The sequence below is a fragment of the Odontesthes bonariensis genome, chromosome 21 (assembly GCF_027942865.1).
Source record: "Odontesthes bonariensis isolate fOdoBon6 chromosome 21, fOdoBon6.hap1, whole genome shotgun sequence".
NCBI classification, from domain to species: Eukaryota; Metazoa; Chordata; class Actinopteri; order Atheriniformes; family Atherinopsidae; genus Odontesthes; species Odontesthes bonariensis.
Genome location: NC_134526.1, coordinates 20015902 through 20042655, shown reverse-complemented (window position 1 = coordinate 20042655; position 26754 = coordinate 20015902). Strand labels below are relative to the sequence as shown.

Here is a 26754-nt window from a genome sequence, read left to right as displayed (position 1 = left end):
CCCGCTGCAGAAGTCATAATGTGCCTGTGGTTTTATTTCAGCATCTTCTCACAACGGTTTTACTCAAACACTCCAGGGTTTGTAGGAATAAAACTCATGCTGATTAGAATTACTGACAAGCAGAAAAGCGCAAGTGACATTTTAACTGAGGGGGGCTCCAAAAATGCCCAATTTGTTTAATCAGACATAAGACGTACTTAATTGGTGAAGCTAAGATCATTAGAAAAGAACCTATTCTGGCAACAGGAACTCATGCTTTCTTTCCAGGTAGACGTATGTTTTGGCCTGTTGATGGCCTGAAACTCCTGACGAAATAAACTCAAGCAAACTGGCCCTGGACCTGGTTTTTTTTTCTCTCTCTCTCTCTTTTCTCGCTTACATCCAGGTTAACATGCCTACATGCAGGGCCGCTGACAGGTTTGGCTGGGCCCGGGACAAAATTCTCTGAATGCCCCCCCCCCCAGTAGCAGAGTGGAGTTATGGCTTTCAAAATCCTACCACAATAAAACTCACGCTATTTTATTCATTTAGAGCTCATAAACTGCACATTTCATCAACCATTTTTCACTTGACCAAGGGAATCATCTTAAGGGTACTTTTATTTATCGCCAGACCCGCGTGTATGTCCGCTGAACTTTCTGAGAATGTTCGGGGAACAAGGCGGAGCCCATTCATCTGGCGAGTGTCAAGTTAAATCAGTCTAAACGAAAGTTACAGGCTACCCCAAAACGTCATGCTTATAACCCATTCGTTACATTCAACTCTATCTAAATGGCAATTTCACACGTTGCCATGTGAATACTGGCTTATTTTAAACAAAATAAGGTTAAACCAGAGCCGCGTTACACTGGCTGTCATTCAGCTGACCGGGGATGATTCTCAAATCAATTCAGCCTGATTGGCGTGCGTGCCTGAAACATTTGGACATATTGGCGGACTAATGCGCATATTCCTTTTTTTTTTTTTTTGCCCCCCCATTCAGCCACTATCAGAGTACAGCCGCCTTGTGTACCTTCACCTGGGTACCTTTACACAATACCAGTCGTTCAGCCTACTCAATGATCCAATCCTACTTTCAATCCCCACACCTACACATGCCCTAACGTTTAGCAGGAGGAAGGTCCCCCTTTTCTTTTAGGGATCCAAAAGGTTCATCCAGCCCTTCAACTGGGGCTGTGTGGCACGTTTGAATGCCTAGATTACTATACTCTTTGGTTTCCAAAAGTGGCACCTAAAATACCCGCAAGACTGAAAAAACGGAGGGCTAAGGCCACATGGAGGATTTGGGATTGGACCATAACATGCAAAGCCTTACTTGAATAAATCCAGATTTGATGGCAGAACTGTGAGAGGTGAAATTTTTAATGAAAAAAAGGAAGAATGAAAGATCCATCCAATCACTACACTTCTCATTTCCATGTTCCTGGACAGCTACAGTTTGTGTTCACTCGTCCCTGCTTTGCATGAAGCAGCCAGCTGGGCTGTTCCCTGAACGCACCTCCCCTTCCTGAGTAGCTTTTCCACTTTTGCAGCAACACTAAAAAGGCAGCGACTGTTGAGAGAGTTTGATCAGCCCCTCAACTCAGCCAGGACACCATCCGCACACAGGAGCCACGCTGGATTACATCAGGTGTGAGGATCAAAACAGCCATCAACTTGTGCGTGAAAGTGGAGAGTGAAAGAGAGTGGGACAGTTACCAGCACCGTTCCCTGAGGACCAATCTCCCCAGCAGGGCGGGGGTTGGGTGTGTTTTTTTTAAGGGTTACCACTCATTCACACACACACACACACACACACATCCTCCTCAGCAGCATCCTGAGAGGATTTTCTAGTCATTTCCAGCGTGTGCGAGCAACAGGTTGAGCAGCACTGTGAGGGCGAGTGAAGCCTAACATGCCGAGCAAAAGCCAGTATCTGCGCCCCCGGCTCTGCGCGCTGCAGAAGGGGGACAACGGCTACGGCTTCCACCTCCACGGGGAGAAGGGCAAGACGGGCCAGTTCATCCGGCTGGTGGAACCCGACAGCCCGGCTGAGTCCTCGGGGGTCCGCTCCGGAGACCGGCTGGTGTTCGTCAACGGGGAGGAAGTGGAGAGCGAGAGCCACCAGCAGGTCGTGTCCCGGATACGCGCCACCGCGGGCGCGCTGGAGCTCATCGTGGTGGACCCGGAGACCGAGCAGCTGCTGAAGAAACACAACTTGAAGTGCCTGAAGGAGTACGTCTCCGAGGGTCTCCCGTTGCCCTTTGACGACGAGGAGGAGGCAGGGGAAGAGGAGGAAGAGGAGGTGGTAGTGGTGGAGGTGGAGGAGGTGGGGGAGGAGGGCGAGCAGGCGGACGGGACAGCTAACGGGAATGAGAAGCTGGAGGAGGTGGAGGATGCAGAGGAGGACGTGGTGGTGGTGATGGTGGAGGAGCACGAAGGGACACTCAGGGAGTCCACGCCAGTGCCCGAGAGGAACGGAGAGATCCACGAGCATGTGAAGAAGAAGCTGAGCATCAACTCAGAGAAGGTGAGTTAAAGTAGGTGCAGGTGGAAAGTTTCTGCTGACATGTCAGCGCGTTCATTCAGTCCTGCTGGAAGCTTTTTTTTTTTTTTTTTTTTTGGGGGGGGAGGGGGTTCTCAGTCCTCTTGCTCAACATGTTTAAGAAATTTCTGCTGTTCCAACACACCTGATTCCAATGAATGGATCATTATTTGGCTTGTTGCAGAGCTTGATGACGAGACGACAAGCGGACCCATTCATTAAGAATCAGGTGATGGTGCAGGCAAACATCTAAAAACATTGTGAACAAGAGGTCTCCAAGAAAAAAAAGAGTGACTGACGGGACTCTGTCAGGGAATGTTCCTCCAGAGAATAGGTGCTCTGTGTCTGCAACATGGTTAACATGAGCAGCTGCCCCCGCAGGCCCCTGTAGTGGCTCCCAGGCTGTGGGCAGAGTCAGCTGGCTGGACATTTGCTGTGGGTGTGAGAGGACAAACCAGGTTCAGGCTTGGGGATCATGAAAACAGGCACCCCCCTCTGTCAAACTATTGCTCAGCCTTCTCCTTTCAAATAACTGGTTTCTGATGTCCCGTCTCAAAGAGCAATCACTCGAAAATATGAGGCCTATCATGGCCTCTGGTGCATGAAGGTTAATCATTAAATCAGCAGGAAACAGGCCGCAGGTTGAGGCCAAAGCCATCTGCGAGGACAAAGGGAAAAGCCTGTGCCTCCATGTTGTACACTGTAGAAAGCAACCACAACAAATAACTGGCATTGCTGAACCCTCCACAACAAACAGCATGAAATACTTTGGTTTCTTTTCTTTTTTTTTGTATCTCCACAAAATGAATCCCACTAAGTGATTTATTTATTTTTTCTTTTATTGTTCATCCTTTTAACTTTCTCTGTGGAACATTATGGTCAGATTTGAATTTTTCATCATTCACTTGTTGGTTTCTGCTATTGTTTTGTGTGTGAATTTACTCAAAGCCCTGGAGGAGATGAGGGTCCCTCCAGTCTGGAACATCTGTCCCCCTCGCTGCGGCGTGTTTACCCCTGAGGCTGTTTCTGTCTGTGTCTGACACTCATCCTCAGCACATGATGGGAGGAAGGCTCGTACTATGCGCAGCCAGCAGCTCTCACAAAAAAAAAAGCAGTAGAGGAACCAGCTGAGCTCATTTTGTGTGATTCGATACCGGCTGGACCACAAAACAAGGTTTCCAAATTTGCGTTGCCATCCTGAAGCTGATAAGAGATCAGCAGGGTCAAATTGGGTGCGATAGGCAAAGATGGCAGATATTATGGACACGTTTAGATATTTTGAATGCGATATACGGACACTGGGATATATATGTGATGATGTGTTCAGGGAATCCATAATGTTGAAAACACTGAGATTCAAAGCAAGATCCAGAAAGCTCTCAGATTGGATGGTTTAACGCAGCTATTCATTTTGATTAAAAAGACTCTAAAAGTAGAGGCCTCAACGCTTCCTCACATCCATCTTTTCTCACAACACCAGTGTAATTGGCATTTCCAATACAGGCAAGTCGGTTTAGAATCACGTTCCTGCTATTTTAAGGGATTTCTTTTTTTTTTTCCTTCTCACAGCTATTATGAAAATAGCTGCAGCCCACACTTGCTTGCGTGCAGCACTCGAGCACTCCAGCGTTATGTTGTTTGTCCTAGGAATATACAGCAATTGTTCGTGTGTTTGCTCGCAATACTCTCCGCAGATGGCCTAATGGTGCCGTGGCAGTTCAGCTCACGCGGGCACCAAGGGAGTGGAGTCGAGACAAACAATAGCATTAAAACAGGACATGTTTCAGTGCTTCGATTTTTTAAAAAAATGTTTATGATTCGGCACCTTCTCTGAGTTAAACATGCAAAGAAAAGATCAATGGGAAAAATCATCCTGAGTAATGAACCCAGTTGGGATTTTTTTTTTCCACCCTCTTTCATACAGATGCACAAAGCAACATTTCCCAAGATGAGGAAGTAACTTAAAGACAGAAGACACAGCAGAGCATACAGGAGTGTAAATTGGACTCGAGGGATGATTTTAGCTGTGTCTCTGTGTTGCAGTCAGAGAAACCTCAGGTTGTTTGTTTTTTTTTTGCCTTGACTCAACTGTTTCTGGAATTTTCTTCCTACATCCTGTCCGGCATTCCTGTGCCCGAGCCCTGTCGCCCAGCCAATGACACGTACACAAACCCCTCGGACAGCCCAACCACACTTCCAGACAGCACACAGATTGGGTTTAGCAGTCACACTGACGTCCGCTCTCCACTTGTCAGGCTTCACCTTTAAAGAGACACAAAAGAGGGTACGAATTGGTCACGCCCTCTCCGGAAGCTGAGGAGCCCTGCTCCCGGTTTCCATGGTTACACTGAAGGCATGTGTGTGTGTGTGTGTCTCTTTGCAGTCCATGTGGAGTGTGTATTTGTGTGAGGATGAAGGTAGGCGAAGGTGAGAAAGTGTAGGGGAGGTGCGAAAAATGGATGAGCAGTGATTAAGGTCAAAACATTCAGCGCTCCCCGGGAGGCGAATAAAAACCCAGTTTCGTCACCGTGGAGCAAAACACACACACAAAAAAAAACACATAATCGGTTCCAAAGGTCGTTGTTTTGTTTACCGGGCAGTAAAATTTTTACCTTGCAGTTGTGCACTGAAGTGTGCCGAGGATGCTCATTACCTCTCTGAGCTCATAACACAACCCCATTTCCGAAAAGGTTCCGTGTAAGAACACAGTTACTTCCAGATCATTTTAACCCCCTTTCTTTCAAATTAGAAACAGAAGAAAACAAGTGACCTATTAGGTGTTTAAACATTAGTTTAGAGTTTAATTTCAGCAACATGTTTAAAGAAAAAATAAAAGTTTGGTCAGGTCGAATCAAACTGTCAAATTCCTTTGGAGAATCGTGGATGCTTTGACCTGTGGGCTGAAGAGCACTGCACACAGTTAAAAAACAAGCAGCCCTGATGGTATTAGGGAGTTTTAGTGACCATGGTTCAGGTAACCTACTCGCCTGCAAACAAGAGCGACATTGTACCATTATCCAGTTAAATATAGGGCTGCAATCATTTTCAGATCATCGCTCGGTATCCCAGCTTTTTTGGAAACGAGGTTGAACGAGACCTGTGGGAACAGGTCTGTGCTGATGTGTGCATTTTGAATGTTTTTGGTGGTCAAATGAAAATAAATGGAAAAAAATTACAAAAAAAACTGGAGCTAAAACAAGAAGTTACCGGTCACTGTTGAATCAACAGAAAATTGACAGGAATTTGATGATCGGTTAACTCGGTGAGTAGTTTTGTCAGCACAAGATTGTTGGTCCAGGCTCCGGGAAACTGTGTTAGACGTGGACGATTTTTATTTTTTTTATTTGTTTTGAAGTGTCTATGCTTCACAGGGCAGGAAGAGAGGGCTGAGAAGCTTTTGGGAATTACTGCTGGCAGCTCCCATCTGCCTGTCTTTAAACACTAATTACAGGTTGGGAGGAGAGCACGTGTCAAATAAAATTAAGATGAGCTCTAGATGAGTATACACTCTCAGTCAGTGCGTGCTATAAACCTCCAACCATGAATGACGCTTCAACGGATAGAAACCACACATATTGCAGAAGGCTAAAGTGAGCCGTGAAGCAGACTTTATGACAAAGCACCCGGTGTTTGTCGCTTCTCTCCTGTAATCTGCACGTTTCTATAAACGCAGTTTATTAAAGAGCTCCAAACCTTCCGCTGTATCCCCACGCAACCTTGACTTTTTACACTCGCAATACATAGAAAGCTGGATAGAGCAACATGTTTTCACTAAACAAATCATCCTCACGCTGTGGCGTGGGAGGATTCTGTCTATATTTTTAGACGCACCGCTGTATGCGCCCTCAGTGGTTGCACTCGCACTTTGTTTTGTGTATGGTATGGGCCGGTCAAGTTAAGCATGGGTTTTATCAGCAAAGACTTCGAAGGCTTGCTTCCTTGTTATGGGTGTTTGCATGGTTCGTCCCAAAATATTTGCATCTCGTGTTTGTTGTGGTAATTTCACGTTCATGCGACACTCCTGCCTGTGCACCATCACGTCTACTTCAAAGGGTTTTTCTCAAGTTAGTGGCATCTGATGTGATGTCAAGAAGTCGCTTGCGGATAAGACTCTGTGAATAGAACAGACGTCAGCTTGCGGTGATTATTTGCATTCGGGGCAGAAATGGCCACACCTACAGTAACTATTCCATCCAGGATGGTCAGGAGAGGCTCGGCCTGTGTGCTCAGACCTCAGGACGTTTGTGCTGGTTTCCTGTCATTGTTGTCGATGGAGGATTCTCCCACCTCCTTTGTCTTGATCCCTCTCTGACCCATCTTCCCAGGACAGACCCAGCAGCTCATAGCAGGATAATAAACTAAGGTTTTGGTGGTGGGGAATCAGTTTGGCTGTTTATTTTTTGTTGTTGTTGTTGGGTGTTTTTTCTTTTCTTTTTTTTTTTGCTATTAAATCATCTTCTATAGCAACACAAGCTTTATGGGACACTTGGTTAAATGGCGTGTTGTTCCAGCAGCAGATTCTCAGTTGTGGTTCAAAGTAAACCATATGTCCATCTGATGGTTTACTGTGTTTGTCAGTCTAGTTATATCAAAGCCACAGTGACAAAGCCTGGTTTTGGAAATTACATGTCATTGTTTATGCCCAACAGGATCAGATCTACTCCATGAATTATTCCTAAGGGCTGTGCAAAGTCTTGCTCGTCATATGCTCGGACGTGCATTGAAATCTATTTGTTTAGTGTGGGTGCTTTCACATTAATGCGTGTGCATATATTGGTGTGGCTGTGTTTGTGCTTGCATGTGTGCGTGAGTACGTTTGGGAGTCGTCTGCCGCTCGGATGTAAAATATCAGTTAGCATTCAAAGCTCACTCTTTTTAAAGCGGAATCTCAGCAGTTGAGAGGGAAGTTTAGAAGAACTCACATAAATGGTTTTACATGAAAAGTTCAACTCTAATTGGAAATGACTCATGAGAATGATGTTTGACAGCGAACAATAACAGGTTCATTTGAAGATCCCAAATATCTAAAAGAGTATTGCAGTCATATGAATGGTGTTTAAAGGCACATGCAGTGCAACACGTGTGGATTTTTGTTTTGTTATGAAACGCCACCAGAACTGACGTCTGAAACACTTTGTACACACTTCTCTTGTCCTGCTGCTTTTATATAGAGCGGCTGATGTGAGCCTAATGGGGGAGAATCAGAGGGGAGGATAATATTATCAAATAAGATCAGTATCAGCAATGTTTTGCAAGATACTCACGCACAACTCATTACGATGCTTGCTAAAGAAATAGGTGAGGAGGGCATAAAAGCACTGAAAACACACACCTACATTTTGAAGAGAGCATCACAAAAGCAATGCGTGTCAACATGTTGGAAGCGTCATAGAGTATTAGTCTTTTTTAAAATTTTTAGGATATTTTTTTATTTTTTTGGCTTAGGCAGCAAACAGCAGAGTGATGAGAGGAAATGAGAGGAGGAAGAAGGTCTGAAGCTGGCCTTCAACCGGGGAAGCTGTCGTGGTCAGTGTTTTTAACCCTTAAGGCCACCGAGACGACTCCAGTCGCTTTCTTTGTATCGGCACATGCTCACATGGACCTTTGTTTAAATGTCAAACAGTCATAAACGGCTAGGAGGCGCACCAGTTTAAATGTCCGCTCTGAAGGATGGATCCGCTCGTGTTGCCGGAGAACAGTGCTCTTTTGTATCGATCAGGGTTTGTGATCAATAATCCATGTCGAGAGCGTATCTTGATAGTCCTCCCCCCTCCCACTGAAACCTTTGTGACACCAGTTCAAACAACAGGGCCACTGTCCCCTCAGCCGAGGTCTCTGTGGCCCAGGTCAGGGCCACAACCTGAGCCCTCAGTGCATGGGTGTGTGGGGTTGCTGGTGATCGGGTCTCACGGGATGCTGGATGGAGACTCCACAATGCCGCATTCCATGTCCCCCCTTTATTTTGTCAAAGGTTCACCACCCCAGCCGGACAATGAGCCGGAGCGCCACCGCGCCCTGCCGGGGGCGGAGTGGGAAATGAGTTGCTGCTCACCCTGAAATAGATTAACGCCCTCTCCCACCAAAAACGAGTAAATTGTACCAGTCTTGCACTGGAATTTATGGACAGAAATTAAATGATAAAAAAAAAAAAGCTTTGATGATATGTTGAACGTTATGTTGGAACTGAACTGTGCAGGATTGTTGGTTGGTATTTAAATTATTTTTTTTGTCTAAAATTCCCACATTTCTGTTGTAGGCTCCCCCAAACCGTTATATTTCATTTCACATCCATGTCTGTTCAGATTTCTATGATTCAATGAGGAATTTTAGTGATCTGTACAGTCATAGCTTTGAGGCAAGCTCCTAAGATTAGCTGGACGCAACAAGTCTAGAAATAACTGTGGAAATCTTTATTTGGAAACGAATAAAAGTCCTTCATTGCGCAGAGAAAGTAAATGAAAAATGAAAAAAAAAAATTTTTGAAATGTTGATGAAGCAAGGTTTTGTGCTTTTGACGGCCAACACGTCAGTCTCCAGCTGTTTTGCAGTAGTCACGCAAAACAAGGTTAATATTGACTTGAGCACAAAAGCGATGGGTTTGAAAACCGGATCAAACACCACGAGAGTCTAGATGTGAAGTTTAGATGTGTCATTAGTCTTTTACAAGTCTGCGATGTCTTTGCTCCTCCACAAAAGAAAAACAACTTGGCTTCAGTCACAATGACGCGTGGATATGAACACTAACATAACTTAGCACATTTCCTTTACGATAAACCCGAGGGCCTTTGTATTACCCATGTTGGTGCAGTTGAGCTGAGAGCATATTTTGCCCACAGCTCAGGGAACTGGAATTTTAAACTGCTTCATGTGACCAGTCCTTGCTCACCCAGCCAGAGCAACTGAAGATTGACATGTTTTCAATGATGACATCAGGCGTTGCTTCGTCAATATTTAGTCAAAACTGAAAACTGAAGCAGGTCTGTATCATAGCCAGATTCAGGTGTTGCTGTTTTGCTCCCAGTTCTCAGCCCAAATATAACCTGAGCAAATGAAGCCATTACTGGACCAGAGCTGGCTCACTAAATATGGGCTAATGCCAGAACACAGTGGGGTGCACCAACGCTTGGCCTCCTTCGGCTCCAATCACGTAGCTACCAGGACTGCAGTGGTGTCAAAGTTGTTAGATTAGGCCACAAGTGTAATGAAGGGTGTGACCAAGTCATGTACTCACTTCTTCTTTTTATTTTTCTTTGCTCTCCTTTCTTTTTCATAATGAGTTCATAACTTATTCCCACATTGATTCATGCTGTGCTTTCTGTAGATGAGGGAGGAACTTGTGTTTTGTTGGACTCATTCAGCGTTCAGGACTACAAGGGTGGAGAGTCGAGAACAGGAAGACTGGCTGAGGAGATAAAAGTTGTTGACTTTTTGGTTTATGAGAGGATGAAACTGTCAGGCAGCACTGGGCTGATCTTATGCAATCATTATCTTAAAAATGAAGACTGAGCAAAGATAGAGGCAGCTAGCTCTGCCTCTTTGCTAATAAAGTCCACTCCGTTTCGTCGGTACCTCTGCTGTGATGACTGACATTACTTTTCTATCTCCAGACCTTTCCCCTAAAGAGTCTATTGTAATAAGAACCCTGCAGAACCTTACTTTGTTGTCTTTTGAAGAGCCAGCTTGTCCCATCCTCAAATAGAAAGGGGGGACAGTAGGGTGCTTTGTTCCCCAGTTTGCTTGCTTTGCAGCTGGTTCAATGGTCCAGCTTGAAATCCAACACCCCTGTACTACCCAAGAGAGTGGTGTGCTCCCCACACTCAACAGCACAGAACCTGTGCTTTATTGAGTCTGTCCTTGAGACTGTTAATCTGCATCAACTACACATGACAATCACGAGGAGCGAGAGGCCAATAGTTTGCCATGTCACTGAGTAACCACGGTGCCCGGCATTGTGTCACTTCAGTGGTTATTGGTTAAGCTGATCAAAGAGGCAAAACTCAGGGGAGAGGTGCCGTCTCGCAACAAAACGGCGACGGGGGGGGAGCGAAGTAAGCAGCAGCAGGATAGAGGGATGCAGGGAGATGAAAGAGAGACGACATTAGATGACATATCTGCGCTCAGAGCTCAGCTGAGTGTGACAGGTTGCTGAGGATTTGCAGAACTCTGCATGTCATCAGCGGCTGTTTGGACAAAAAAGGAGATGCGTCTTTTTTTTTTCCTTGTCACACACTGATGTTACTTGGTCCAGAACAAGAACCTGAAGCAGCGCAATCATGTCAAAAAGCCTGCAGTAAGGGATGTCCTTCATGTGTGTTCGCCTTCATTACGGCCTGTAGTTACACATCAAACAGTGTTACGGAACATCTGGAGTGACTGGCAGGCTGAGTGGCAGAGCCGCAGCCTCTGGCATCTCTCCCACGCACAGATTGCTTCATCCATGCCAGACTGAACGGCTCGCATCTCCAGCTCTGCTCTGCTGGACAGTATCAGCCGGAAAAGCTGGCTAAATCATAGGGTAATAAAAATGATGGATAGTTATTATGATTGTGGTGGATGTTACATCCACAAGATTCCCATTTGGCAGTTTGGCTTGTCACTGTCCTAGTAGGATATCCAAAGCAAAATTGTTGTTGAAATATAATCCATTTGAATCACTATGATGACGAATAACACTGTGTATGGCTATATCGGTTTAACGGGTGGCCGGCTACTTTTGTCCAGACTGAACTATTTCTCCAACTATCAGATTGATTTCCATTGAATTCCCTCAGTTATTAACTGCAACGATCCTCTGACTTTTATTCATGAGGTGAAAATTTCAGTTTGTCAAGCACTTTTGTTGATGACATAACACACCAAAAAAGGGAAACGCTCTCAGCCTCAGCTATGTTTTGTGTTAGTAGGCAAATGTTGGCATGCTGCACTTGTGTCAAGGTCCCTCTCACCATAGAAATACAATACAAACAATAAAATGTGCACACACGGGTTAGACACACATCTATGCACACAAAACATTGGCTATGATTTCAAACTGTAAAAGAAGAACAATCAACAACTTAATCAGCAATTAAGAGCCAAATATTTCAATCACAAGATAAATGATGAACTAAAGTGTGAAATGTAAAAAAAAATATGTATGTACCGTATATATATATATATATATATATATATATATATATAGGTGTTTATAGGTCCTGGCATCAGAGAAAACACTGAGCGTCTTAGCGGAGTCGCTCCCGTGTTCCTCAGATTTATTTGACGCACAATATTAGCTACAGCGGAGGCATTTATGTTCTCCTGCTATAGATTATTACCTTATGGTGTTTATGTGTGTGCATTTTCTCTGCACTCCACCTAACAAGACTGAAATCTGGCCGATTTTCCCACTGATCAGGTTAGCTACTTGCTGCCGTACAAATAGATAACGACTCATGATGCGATACTTTGCGTCACCAACTAGGGTTGCAACCTGCTCAGACACTTTGAAGCATTACTTTCTGTCCGACTCATTTCGCGAAGCACAAAATAGACAAAACATTTGGCGCAACAGACAAGTGCAGCTTTCCAATCCCCACATGCGACGGGCAGCCATTTTAGAAGATAAGATTGGAGATGGTGAGGTTCATCTGACTTTGGAAATCCCACCCAAAGTCTGACTGCCCATTTCAACAGATGCACCATTAAAGTGACACGGGCTAGAGTTATGAGAAGGTCGATGTGTGTTCATACAATTTTGAATTGGGGACACAGAATTAATATGCGGTCTGTGTTAGAATGCTTACATTAGCGTTTATTTCAAACCTGCACCTGCCACCTCATTGACGAGCATGGACAAATGTTCCTCATGCTGTTGGCCTTCATAAAATGTTTTCACAGTAAATTTCATGAACATAAAACTGAAAATGTAGCGGTTTTCAGTGTCAGCCATTATAACACAGTTCAGCATGTTTTGTTTTTTTTAAAGCTATCGATGCATTTCTTGCAAACGTTGGATTTATAAATCCTCTTTGCCTTTTTGTTAGAGACTGTTTTATCCGTTTGATTCTTATCGCGGCTGCTTGGTCAGAGGCCAGTGATTTGAACTTTGTCTCAGTGTCTTATCTCCTGGTTATCACAGCTTCCTGAGGAAAGCAAGGAACAGATTTTAAACGGGGTCACATCACCCTGTAAACCCGGAGAATGTAAACGGCGCATCTTCAAACCACAGTGCAGGACACCATGCTGCGAGACACCACGCATACACAAAGTGTCACATGTTGGGATTTTCTTGTGTGTTACTCCAAAATGTGTTTGGAATAAAAAAGCATGACTTTAGATAGTTGGTTGTGGTTGGTATTCTGTGAAGTGGAGATAGAAGGCGTATCTGGGCGAAAAGCTCTGAGAAAAGTTGATACCGTGGATATTTCTTTTGTCTGTGGAAAATAATGTTACGCAACTCTGCTCTGTAGCTACAGGACAAAACAGTTTTTGCTTTATTTGGACTGCCCAGTGTTTCTTAACTTTGTACCCACCCAAGCCAGTGGTGGTAATGCTTTAGTAATAGCAGCTACTGTAGGTTTGACCAATCGGACCTTTTTACCAGAAATCACAATACAAGTCACGATGCACTCTCTTTCTTCTCACAACAGTGTGCACAAGTTGGGTGTTTCTGCGCATTTACTTGTTTGTGTATTGGTTTGTCGTCTGTGTTGGGAAGTTGAGCCAACACAGTAGGAAGCATATTGGGGGAAGATGTGTCAACAGTCCCTGTGCTTCACTTCCCTCCTCAAAAGGAAAGTTTGTGTCACTGAAAGTGTGTTCATCTCCGATTTATTTATTTTTTTTTCTCTGAGAGCCCGAGGAACATTTCACACAACAGAAAATTAGAGCATGTGACTTTGAAACGGATATAGTGACAGAAATGTTGAAAATAGTGATTCGAGGGTGTTTGAACGAGCCACTCAAGATGTTGACACAAAAAGGGAGCTTATTTTTGCGAATTCTGAAAAAAACCCCTCAAGGATTAAAAGCTTTGTATGGGTGAGATGATGTTGCATTGTCGTGTTTTTACAGAAGGAAACTCAGGATTGCAGCAGCCCGATTGTAGGCTTACACAATCTGTGGAAGCATCATAAGTAGAGGAATTCATCTGTTTTCCCTTTACATACAATTTCACATGCTTTAGGGTCTGGGAAGCACTTTAAAACAAATAAATTGTCGGCGTGAGTATATTAATGTTCCTGAAGCAAGCTAACCTCCGGGCCAACACTTGAAACGAATGCTTAGTTCAGTGTACATAATTGTGTGTCACTGCTCAGATAAGACAGTTCAGCATATCACTGTTTCAGTCCAGCTGATTGTATGTCGGATGACTGTGCTATCTGAGATGAGTTTTCATTCCGTTCCAAAAGTGTTCTGTCCGATACGTCCAGTCTATCAGATTTCCTCTGGAACATCTCCATTCATTGTGTTTCTCTCTCAGTTTGTTGTTGTTGTAAGTAAGTACGAGCAGAAATACAAGCATACTTGGAGGAGATGTTTGGCAAGTGCTGCATCTTGGGTTGCCCTCCTGGCTTGTGTGTGCTCAGCAGATTCCACAGATTTCAGACCCGCGTGGAGATTCTTTGGCCCTCCACTCCTCTCTGACACAAACCCTTCTCTGTTGTCTCTGCCAGGGCCTCTCGCGCCCTGTCTGCCTGCCCAGGGACGCCTAACGTCAGCCGGGCATCCAGTGAGTGTCAGGAAGTCCAGTATGTCTTCATGACACTCAGTATTGCTCCATCTGCTTTTGGGGTTTCAAAACTGGGCATGTGGTCAATCATTGAGTGAACCATACTGTTATAGGCTGAGTTACTCTTTTATTTTGTCCTGTCAAAAGTTTTACATCTATGCAGAGCACCAGCCTTCAGACAGATAATGCTTAATTCCTTTAAACATTAAGCTTAAGAACAGCTAAAATTGCTCTCGTAGCTAATTTCAGGCTTTCAGATGACGGTCGGTATCTAACTCAGATGTACTGCAGTTAAACGAACCATCGAAGTATCATAGAAGGTAGCCTCCTTTTTTTGTTGTTGTTCTTACTAGGGCTGGGCGAGTTAACATGTTATTATCGCGTTAACTCGTTTATTATTTACCGCCGATAAATATTTTATCGCGCATTAACGCAGGTTTTATTATTTATTTCATTATTGTAAAAGTCTGTTGCTCAAAGGCTTTTTTTTGTAAAAGTCTGTTGCTTTCTGCTGCGGAACCGGAAAAGAAAGTAATTGGTGGATCCACCAAACAAGGGTACGGAACTTTTACTCGGCCTTTTTCATTTTAACCAAACAGAACCAAAGTCATCTGTAAACACTGCCAAGTTGAACTGTCTTATCACGTAGTAGTTCCAGTCTAAAATATCACTTAAAGGCAAAACACACAACTGATACTAGCAAGTCATTCAAGGAAACAGCCAGTGGAGCGAGGCTTCTACATAAAAATGCTGATGTTAAAAGTGTGTTTGCACAACAAATGTTATGGCACTTTCATTCATATGGCAGCACATTTAAAATACAACTAAATGCTAAAAGCTATACACTACTTTTGAATTCATTTTTGGATTTTGCGTACAAATGCGATTAATGATGATCAATCGGGGAAATCATGTGATTAATTAGATTCAAAATTTTAATCGTTGCCCAGCCCTAGTTCTTACTTTTGACTGCATCTTTAAAGTTTAAAGGACTCATAAAGGAAGGTTTTACAGGAGAAGATAAAGTGCCAGCTATAAAAAAAACAACATTTTTTTTGTATAATCACTTACCAGAGTGACGAAGCTACTCCTATCAGGACTACATTGTTCAACTGATACGTGTTCAGTGCATACTGCTATAGGTCAACAGGATCTTGAAATAGACAAAGATGCTCAGCCTGCACTACAGATGAGAATTGATTACAAAACTGCCTTTAGCGCTTGATCTGACAGTTTTGCTAAAATGAAGCTTCTCTGCCTTGAAACACAAATGGCTTGTGAGAGGAGGAATATTTTATTCATTATTCACTCACATTTTAACTCACTTGGCAGAAGATAAACTGCTGTAAGACTGATTGGTGTCGCCAACATTGGAGCCGTTAGTCCTGTTCTTCTTTAGTTGCTCTGGGGCTGTGTAACGAAAACAAACAAGAATATAAAATGGGATTATTTCCCTGTTCTTGGTATTACAGAAGCCAATCCAAACAAACTTTCGGAACCTTATCTTTGGTTTGAAAATACCGAACCCCATATCAACCTTTAGGTCTGTGCACCTTGCAGCCTTTGCTTCCTGTCTCATCTCTCAGAGCTTATGAGCTTTGTAACCATTAGTTTCTCTCACTGTAACATGCATAAAATTTAACAAAATTAATACAATTTCTCAGTAAGATTAGTTTAACATGATGACAATTTCGCTGTCGTATGAATTGAATGAATTTGCGAACACTTAGACAGTGTTTACAGCTCCTAAACCAGACATTTAAGAAAAAAATCTACAAGTTGGCAAGTTTTTCCTATTAAACAGCCACTGGGAGCAGAAGGAGGTCACAACCTTCTGTATATGATTAAAAACAAGAGCATTGGCAGTTTTGTCTGTCACGGCACATGATTTCTAAGAAATTCCGTTCCCAGTTTTGCAGTCATGAGTTTAGAAAGCTTACCTTTAAAAGATTTCCCTAACTACTCGCATGTTATTTATTAAGATCTTCTAAAATGTTTCAAATGTATCTTTCTCTTAGCAACTGCATATAAGACCAAAGGTAAATTCTTTGTTTCCACAGAGGGAAATAGAGCAGTTTGCTTTTGATGGAAGTGGGAGGGGTGTTAGTTTGGCTTGGATAATACAGTGAAGCGACAATCACTCATGGTCCTGTCTCGCTGTGTGTTATGAGAGAAAATGTTGAGTCAGACTGCCTCAGTTGTTTTAGTGTCCACAGTTCATTTATGCTTTTAAGTGCTTTTAATCAGTGGGGCTGCTGCCAATAATTTCTGCAAAAAGCGAGTCATTCCCACCGGCATATTTCTACAGGTGCGTCACTCTCGTTGAATGTTCAGTTGATGGAGGGTGGGAGCACTTAGCTGCTCTGATGGGGAGGAAGTCAGATTTAGTCACGGTGACAAAGATCGTCCTGACCGAAGGTCTTGCATGTAGCCCCATATTTAAATTTTTTTTTACTCAACTCCTTTGACGACAAAGCCATTAAAGCCCCCTTCGGCTAAATAAAGAAACGGCTTCATCCAAACTACGGAAGGGAGGTTCTGGGATCGGGCTTGAGTTTTTTCCTGGATGACAATACAGTTCGAACTCTTCCTGCCATCCCAGAGCAGAACTGGACGGGACAGAGTAAGGGGAGGCGGTCAGAGGTCAACGCCCAGCTTCCATTGTCCTTCGTGGAGCCGAGTTGGGCTGCGGCCCATACGGGAACCGGTCCTTTCCTTTAGAGCCCCCACCTACCCCTCCTCAAATACTCCGCAAACTTTCCCAACAGACCACCAATCACATGCCTCTAAGACCCCCTTCCTTCCTGTTGAGCATCTGGAGTCACGTGGTCTCAAATATCAGCTACAGTTTACAGTGATTGTCAAAAACACAGTGCACAACACATCAGCATGCCACAGGCATCTGCATGTTCAACCTCGGCTTCATATTCATGGTAAACGACTCACAGGAGCTCTCCGTAATCTTTGTTCCTCTTGTTCTTCCTGAGGAGACACCCATGGTGGAGGTATTTTTGAACAAGCTGACATTTTACTTTAATCATGCACGTCCCATTCGGGTTGTTAACACATCTTCTCTCTCCTCCGGGGCCTCTTCCAGGAGGTGTGCACAGAACTGCGGCCACGTCTCTGCGTGATCCAGCGAGGCCATAACGGATATGGCTTCAACCTGCACAGCGAGCGGTCGCGGCCGGGCCAGTACATCCGAGCTGTGGATGAAGATTCCCCAGCAGAGAGATCAGGCCTGCTGCCCAAGGACAGGATTGTACAGGTACTTTGAAAACATGAAGGCTGGCGTGCTGTGAGGCCATGCAGGACTGTAATTCAGTATGGTGGATGGAATGGGACATTATTTAGTATGATTAAGAATTGGTAGTCTGGTAGGATCAAGAGATGTTCTGCTATCCTTCAACAGAGAAGTTACAAAGTGCCGCAATATTCATGAGAAACAAACTATCAGGATCCCTGTAGGCATATCCTGATTAGTCTGCTGTACTTCCGCTCCACACAGCCTGGAGTGATTTTCTTTTCTTCTCCTTTTTTTTTTTTGAACTTGGATGAAAATAGAAAACAACAGGGATGTATGTGATCAGGTCTCCCATGAAATGCGGTTTGGGATAGGAAGCTTTTCACCTTCTATTTTCATGACTTTCATGTGATCCAGTGATTCATGGTCCAGGTGTGGGGTGTGATTGAGGATCCTTTCAAAGACTCTTAGCATCTAATGAGGGAAAACCGATCTCCAATTGTGTTTCAGTCAGGTCTTCTGGGTATCGTACTCAGAACTGAAGCTGTGGTCGAGTCTTTTCCTAAAGTCAACAGTGTGTTAAGGCGGATATGATGTGAACTAACAGGGTCTGTGTGGGGTCTTAAATCCTCCCCCCTGCTGAAACAGCCTCATCCTTGCTTCTTAACTGCCAGTGCTTACTGGTCTGCAGAGAATTTTTGCACAACATATTTGTAGAAATTGCAATGTAAAGGGCGGACTGAGAACATGATGAAAGCAGAAGAAAGCCACAAACTCATAGCCAACATCTCTGACTCATTCAGTGCAGTTTTAGTTTAAATGTGGTTAAATCTTAGCACTTTTCTCAAATGAAAGCAAAAAAAAAAAAGATAATTATGGACATAAATGACTAAAGAGTCTGTAATAGAGTCTTGAATAGGGTTTCTAGTCCCTTTTAGGGCCCCAGACAGCCACACCACCCACTGAGAAGCGGGGGCTTTGTAAGGAGCAGACGGCCATTGTTACTGCTGTTACTGGCCAGGCATCTATTGTCCAGCTTCCTCTGTAGGCCTGGCTTAGATGTGCAGGTCCACCCTATGACCTAAACACACGCACACACAGTCACACACCCTTCGAGACATTTCTCACATGCTTTCCCATGGAGATTTCATACCACTGGACTCAGCTGGTCTCAAGTCAGCCACCGCTTGACGTTTTGAGTTTCCGCAAACCAGAGAGTTGAAGAGCCGCTGTCCCAGTGTCGCACTAGTGATGAGTCAAGTTCGAAGTGAAAAATGAGGGACAATAGTTCGTGAAAAGGGCAGAAATTGTTAAAAGAATGCGGATTTCTGTGCGGACACACAGGATTTCCTGCCCGGCAGCCTCCGGCAGACGCAGCGATAATGTTGAGAAAGAAATCCTGAGAGCGATAAAAACGTTTGCGCACTTCTTTGTGGGAACATCCACTCACAGCTCAGAGAAGAAAACAACAAAGAGATGTTTTTGTTTCCTTTTTGAAGGACTTCTATTCATGCTGCAAAATCCATCTTCTCTCCTCCTCAGGTGAATAGCATGCCGGTGGAGGGGAGGACACATTCAGATGTGGTAGCTGCCATTAGAGCCGGCGGTCATGAGACCCGGCTGCTGGTGGTGGACCCCGACACGGAAGCGTTTTTCAAGAGGTGCAGAGTGACCCCCAGCACCGAGCACCTAACTGGTGAGAGGACAGTTTCTCCCATCTAAGTGTGGCAATAAGCTTCTTGTAAAGCTCTCATGATGTTTCATTACAAGTTCATTGGCACTCAACAGTAGCATTTATGAACACGTTACAGACTCTACACAATCTGTCTTGCCTCTGATTTTCAATCTCCTCCTTTTATTTGTCTTTTTTCCTCTCATTCCCTCCTTTCTTTCTTTCTTTCTTTTTTTTCTTTCTTTCTTTCTTTCCCTCCCTGCCAAGGATCATAGACAAAGACACTAAGCCACTTCCTACCCCACCACCTACTGTTGATGCCCTGCAGGGAAAGTTGATCTTTTAGACATAAATACATCAGATCAGACGGATCAAATGGTTGTTTGTAGAGTTTGAAGGCTTAAATGTGGAGCTTTTTCAGCCTGGAATTTATTCTTACACTGCAACTTGATCTGCAAAATTACTTATGAGTCAGTTATTGGATAGTTTGACAGAACAAGGTCCATCCGATGGCCTCATCAGCAGAGATAAGTGGTCAAACTAACATGACTCAATCTGATGGTGAGAACAGCAGGGACCTTGTTTCAATGTATTTTTGCATCAGACAGGCTGTCCTAAAATCGGTGATGTCACTTCAAACCCATTTCACTGAAATATGTGATTAAAAGAATGATAAATTTTCCTTCTTGATAATTCTGACTCAAAGTGCTGGTCTCGCTACGCCAACAAACACCCCTAGGGGGAGCTCTAGTACAGTCCACGTGCTGGTTTCTATGTCTGAGTGGCAGCCTGCCCACAGTTGAGTAGGAGGTCTATGTTCCTCAGTTTCGTGGAGTCACCCTGCCATAAGAGAGTTGGCATGGCAACAACCGGGAAACAAAAGGATTTGGTGCACTCTGCATCAAGGCAGAGATGTTGGAGTTAGAGCAAGGAAACGCTTTTAGTTTTGTCTGTAAAAATTGGCCTAACGTGAAAACGCTGCATTTACCTTCCTATTGCTCAAAAATTGATTTTGGTTTTGGGTATTTTCCCATAAAAAAATGGGAATCGCTTAAAAGAGTTGATTTTTAAAAACGGTTGCTGTTTGAGAAACAAGCCAATCATTGCAGTTTTTAAACTTTGATAGGAAATACTTTAGTTTAGGGGTTCTCAGTTTAAGGGCCGTGTCTCTCTCAAAGGGCTCATCTGGATCAGTGTGTTAGAGGAAGAGGAGAAAAGGAGAACAAGACTTTGTTTTTTGTAGTGCAATGGATAATCCATCGCTTTGGGCCTCAAGCAGCTGTTGACCCTCGAAAACTTTTTGAGGGTCAATGTCTTGACAGCGAACCTTCAAAAGAGCTGAGCTGTGACATGGGGTTCCGTCTCATCTGTCCAGTGGATGTTCGTCCTTTTAAGGACGAACTTCCATCTGAAAAACACTGAAATGCAATGTGGTGTGCATCATTTTCTCCATCTCAGTGGTGAGATCCACTCACCCTTCAGTCCAGGATTAGAAATAATAACTCTACAGGGGAAAGATTCCAGCGAGGTGTTTCCCAGGTAACTGCCTGCTCTTCACATGCTGCCCACTCAGAGGGCACCTGCCTACACTCCCTGCTCACATCGACACACACCGCTGCATCTCTCCGAGCAGCCTTGTAGGCCAGAACCATTGTTTGGTTTCCAAGGTGCCCACTCTAAGTGGCCTCTCAGCCTGGAGCTGAAGCTGTGTTGGGGCTCGAGGAGGCTACTCTCAGAGTCGGGAGGCACAAACACACACTAACACACAGCAAAGACGTCAGGACTCAAATCTCAGATTAACTCTGAAGGACCAGCCGCTGTCTCAAATAATAGGTCAACATTGGCTTGAGACCCCTCAGGCTGTGCTGAGCATCAGAGGGATGGAAGGTAAGGGTAGCGGTATGATGTCGTCGGTCTTCGGGTTAAAGCGTCTCAAACTGGGATTACGTGGCAGCGTCAGTGCAGTTTTATGGCGAAAAAATAGCTCCCTGAATGTTCAAAGTTCTGCTGATTCACTGGAGGAGGAGGACCATCTCAGGGAAGATGAATAATAGATGATGTGCTCATACCTGTGCTGTGTAATAGAGTAGGTGTCAGTGGAATGAAAGGTGAGCTGCAGACTGTTGACAGTTGATTGCAGTGCAGCTCTCTGCTCCGCTGCTGTCAAACTGAGTGACTGAGTCAGCGAGTGACACGACGTAGTACTTTTATCATCCTGACGGGCACAGAGACGGCTGTTTGGGAGTCCATAAGTGATTGTTGTGTGATTTTCTTGTCCGCAGGTCCACTGCCGGTGCCTGTCATCAATGGCGGAATGGAGGAGAAGGTAAGACACATGGACAACAGATATGTCGCACTGAGACAGACTTGGGAGCTCGAAAATCTGCTTTAGAGCAAAGCCAAGAGTAAGACTTGAACTTGAAAAGATTGTGAGTCTCCCATAGAGGCCACTTCCTCTCCTCACCGACTCAGCCTCTCCTTCCTGCCAGGGAGGAGACGACAATAATAGTTCCCCCTCCCGCTTCAAATACTTCTCTTGTGGCACACTGCAACCCAACAGGCCAAGGTCGGACAGTATTCGAAAGCAACGCACAGCGAGTTTTCTTTTTTTCTTCTTTTTTTTTTTTTCAGGCGTGGTGAGCAACATCAGAGAATTGAGATGCTCGTGAAGTGGGTTATAAATCAGAGACGTGCACTGAACTGACTTTCCTGTTATTGTCCCGACTAGTAAGGCGCTCATTGTTTGGTGTTGTGAACGAAAGCTCCACCCAGCCAGTTCTCCATTACATTTGAATGAATTTAAAGGGTTCGACAAAAAAACAATCATTCATGCTCTGGCGGAAAGTCGGGACAAAATTGAATTCTTTCACGCTTGTAAAGTGAAAATCAGGAAAGACTTTGTGAGGCTTTGTCAAAACTGTGAATTACTTGGGAGCAGTCAGTGTTTTTATCTGCAGTAGTAGACACAAAACTGAGGACACAATAAAAACCACATTAATACAACAAAGAATCCAAAGTTTTTTACAAGATACTGAAATCTAGTAGAAAATTTAAAAAAAAAGTCTTGGTTCACGAAGAAAAAGCTGTGCTGTGCTGTAGAAGTTTCAACCCAATCCAGTGAAAAATTAGCAATGAATGAGGCGCTGAGATCTGCCGTCCGAAATTGTAAAACTTTGTCAAGAAAACCTATGAAATGACTCATTTACTTTGCTCATTTACACCTCATTTACCTTATCTAATATTCTCTGCAATAAACTGACTTTTCCAAAATGAGAAAGTATTCTTTTGACATTCAGTGTCGTATATCCCAGCAAAGCGCAAACTCTGTATTAGTGTCAGAAGTAGTTTTTTTGCGTCTTTAGAATGCATTTTTAAGGCCTCTCATGTCACCAGAGTGTCTTGTTCCCATGTAAATACAATGCATTCGCTTGTAAATCATTGTTTAGGATTACAGATGAAGACAGATTTTAAGGAAGACACCAGAATACAAATCAGAAGACACTACGGTGTTAATGCTTGAATTGGGCTTTAGGCCAGATATGCAAAGCGAAGCCCGATCGGCACTTCCCGTTACTCAGGAACTGTATGTGCAGCAGAGGAGTTTCTTGTTCCATGTATTGTTGTGCAACAGGCGCTGAAGAGCTGAGAGGGAGGGGTTGGAGAGGGAGGTCAGGGAGAAGTCGTCTGTCAGGTGAAAGACGTGCTTTTTATTGGATAAAACGTCTGAACTGCAGACAGGTTTTACAGGCTTCTGATCACTGAGCCGGAGACCTTTAATGTTGATGCTGAATGGGATGCCGGAGGAAGTTATTCAAGCAGAAAGAAAGAAGTTTCCCAAAATGCACGTGTCCCTTTCAAATTAATTCTTGTTTGACGTCTATGATAAACCTCCTATCCTAATTCTACAATGTTTTACTCTTTTTTTTTTTCTTTTTTATTATAAGACAAGAGCACACAGCTACTAAATACTTCTGAGGTCACTGCACCTATGGCTATTTTACCATTAAGTTACAAAACGCTCCAAAAAATGGAGCTTAGAACCTTCTATTAGTCCCATTTTTTACTGTTAAGTCCTAGAAACTTGTCTTGTAGAAAACTAGTCTTTTCCTTGAAATGTTTGACAGATGGGTATGAGAGAAGTCCACTTAGCCACAATAGAAAACAAAACAGTTCCAATCCAAGACTGCCCCCAGGTGGTGAAATCTGGTGCCTGAAGAGGCGTGAAAAGCTTCCCAGTTTCTTAACCGAAACTTTGATGGTATTAGATACAGGTGTGCAAATCTGTTGGTCATTCTAAGGAAGGGATACTGATGAGTGTTTGTGTTCACAGGTGAATGGCAAAGTGGCAAAGGAGGCAGAGAGAGACTCTAAGCTGTCAGTCAGTCCTTCACCATCCAACGCTTCATCCAACACCTCACTCACAACCCCGACAGCGAGCACCCCGCCCGAGGTACATGGCGGAGAAGAGTCAATCTCATTACCTGATCTGAAAAAAAGGAAACCGTGGTGAATTATTCGCTCTGTGTTTTGTCCTCTTCCTCAGGGTTTGATCACAGATGCCATCCCGGCTCTCAGTCTCAGCCTGCAGCAGGTCAAAGAGCTCGCCCACCGGAAGCGCTCCAACAAACGAGCACCACCCATGGACTGGACCAAGAAAAATGAGCTCTTCAGCAATCTATAGGCCACCTCACGCCAACTAACACACACACACACACAAACACACGATTTTTGTGATAAGGATTCTTTCCGAGAGACATCACAAAGAGTTTTTGTTTCTAAATCATTGTTATTATTGTTATTATTATGACGTAAAAAGACACCAGACAAAGTTAAAGCTGTTGTGTAAAATATAGTATTCTTCTTATTATTATTAATCCTCATGTTATTTTATCCCAAAAATTATACTGATGATACTGTTTATGTATAATGTGCTACTAACCACAGAGATGCATATGCCAATGCAAGGGGACTGGACTACATTGAAATGGTGTGCATGCGTTTGTTTTAGGTGGGCATGGATTCCTTTTGCGTGTGAGTGCTTTTTGTGTGACTGTGTCCGACCCTGGCTGTCCGTGCTGCATTTGATGCCCGTTGAAACACGAAAGCTGAATTTAGTGACCCGCCCTCAATTAAAACACAGAGGTCTCCTCTGTCAGAACAGTTTAAAAACGGCCTGACAATCAGTTGGTTTACCCCTTTTTTTAGTTTTTTAGGGATCAAATGTCTGAGCGAGGATTGATTTGAATTCTCTTTCCTGTTTCTCCCCCCCCCATTACATTTATTTGTGCAGTTTTACTCTCATATCTGTATAGATATGTTGTTTGAGCCTTACTTTGTCCTATTTTGAAAATGATTCCAGAATAAGGTAAATGTTGTAACATTTTCCTGAAATCTTTTTTTTTTGACATGAATCTCCTGTTTTGAGAAAGAGTCACTAGCTTTAAACTGGAAATAACTATATTTTAAAGGGCATTCTCATATCACATATGTATATATATATATATATATATATATATATATATATATATACATATATATATATATATATATATATATATATATATATATATATATATATACCTCGCATCATGTCTATTTTTTACACTTTCGACCTAAATTCCACTGATGCCATTCATGGGAAATATAGTGTATTACGAATTGCTTGCGTTACCCTTATTAGCCATAACTTTGAGTGGCTTCTCAGTTAATAAGTTTTAACACTCTGAATTTTTTATTGCTCCAAAAGATGTGATAATGTTATGCTTCTATAGATGTTTTGAAAACTGTCTTTTTGGATTGTGTTCATCACAGGGAAAGCCTCAGCAGGTTGTTGGCATCATACTCGTACCGGGAAAAGTAAAAGTGATTTTGAAAGTGATTTTTAAAGTGAACGACCGAATTAGAAAAAAAAAAGGTTTTGTAGTTTGTGTAAGCGAGGAGCAATTTCCATTCTGTAATGCGTCACTCGTCCTGACTTTATCCTGTCATCCGAGAATGAATAAAGTATTCTCCAATGAAGCTGGAGCGTTTGCTTGTGTGTTACAGAAACTTTAGATGAGAGATCGGTGTGTGTGCATGCTCATACTGCAGAGATCTAAAGTGCTGCTTTCAGATTTCTCAAACTTTTCTATATTTCTCCATAATACAAGCTAAAACATCAGATTTGAACACTTTTAAAGATTTACATTTTCAGGTGAGGACTTGTTTTTAAGAGTTAGCGATGGATATGGTAAATGCACTTACATGGAGCGTTTCTCCCCTTGCATACCTATTGAAGCACTTTGTACACCACAAGCCACATTCAGCCGTTCAGACACACTCACACAGCACTTCTTCCACTGTACAGTTTTTAATCTAGACCGGGCTTTTTTCAGAATCATCCTCGCACACCAGTGAATGCATCAGAAGCTATGAGGGGTTCAGTTTCTTGCCGATGGATGTATCGACACTTTGAATCACCAGCCTGCTCTGCCTGGCAACGGTGATATGATTCAAATTCTGGGAAATGATGACAAGTCCATGTAATGTCATCTGATATAGTGTGTGTGTGTGTGTATATAAAAGAGAGATCAATGTAATCTTGGTTTGCTAAACTGGACAGTTATTCCAAAGAAAAGTGGAAAATAACAACGCATGGTTTTATGTGAAAAGTGTTTACGCAAAGGCCCCGCCCCACAATCCTCAGGGCACAAAGGATTTATTGCTAACATCTTGGTACTAGACACTCAAGGACACCCTCAGGGGTTCTTTGTAAATGCTGTGACTGGACACTGATTTACAATATTAACTGAAATATTCACCTGCTTTGTTCAGTAAACCTACACAATTCCCACTTAGTAAGGTCAATTCAATAAGGCGGGATCCACTGAAAAGATGCAACATAATTAACTGATGTACAAGAGTTGAATTTGAGACAATTCTGTTTGACAACTAGACATCAATGCATCATTTCTGTGGAGCAGTGAAATGCTTGAAGGAAGGAGTCTAGATTCTGGAAGTGGGTGAGCAGAGATAGAATGTGGCAGATACTGGTGGTGATGGGAAAGAGACAGGTTGTGCGAAAGTCAGCCTGAAGGAGAAATGACGGAGCGGAAGACATTTAGAAAGAACGGCAATCAGACTGATTGGCTCCAAAAGGTGGCAGGCAAGAAGACTGTTGGACCAGAGTTGTGAAAACAGAATTTAGAATGAGGTGAGTTTGACAGCGGGAGAAAATGAAAGTGACAAACTAGCTGGATGAAATGCTCATACACCAGATAATAAGGGCAGAAATTAGGGGGGGGGGGGTCTTTCTTATTGAATCTATACACAATAGATTCATTCATTTATACACAACGTCCAGCTGAACACTTGATTGACCAGTTATGGGTCATAATGTGTTCAGCAAACGTCTCTCACAAAATAGACTCGGCATTTCCGCTCCTCCACTCTCCTTCCAGCAATGCCATCATTATCTCAGCTCACTGTCACACCCTGTGCTCCCCAGTGTTCATCTCTGGGGAGAAATGAATTTGATTGGACTTTATGACATTGAGGGACATTGGGGGTGAAATTAGGCAAAATGGTTACTGTCGGAGGAGTATTCTAATATCGGGGATGATAAT

The 26754-nt window shown here is 43.4% G+C and overlaps 1 protein-coding gene across 1 annotated transcript; it reads left to right on the top strand.

The window, feature by feature from the left end:
• Window positions 1–1481: 1481 nt before the first annotated feature.
• Window positions 1482–25168, top strand: nherf1b (NHERF family PDZ scaffold protein 1b). The gene is made up of 6 exons (XM_075453759.1): window positions 1482–2509; window positions 17332–17502; window positions 19021–19174; window positions 21433–21476; window positions 23481–23600; window positions 23694–25168. The coding sequence occupies exons 1-6, from the start codon at window positions 1895–1897 to the stop codon at window positions 23829–23831; spliced, it is 1242 nt and encodes a 413-aa protein (XP_075309874.1). The 5' UTR covers window positions 1482–1894; the 3' UTR covers window positions 23832–25168.
• Window positions 25169–26754: the final 1586 nt, after the last annotated feature.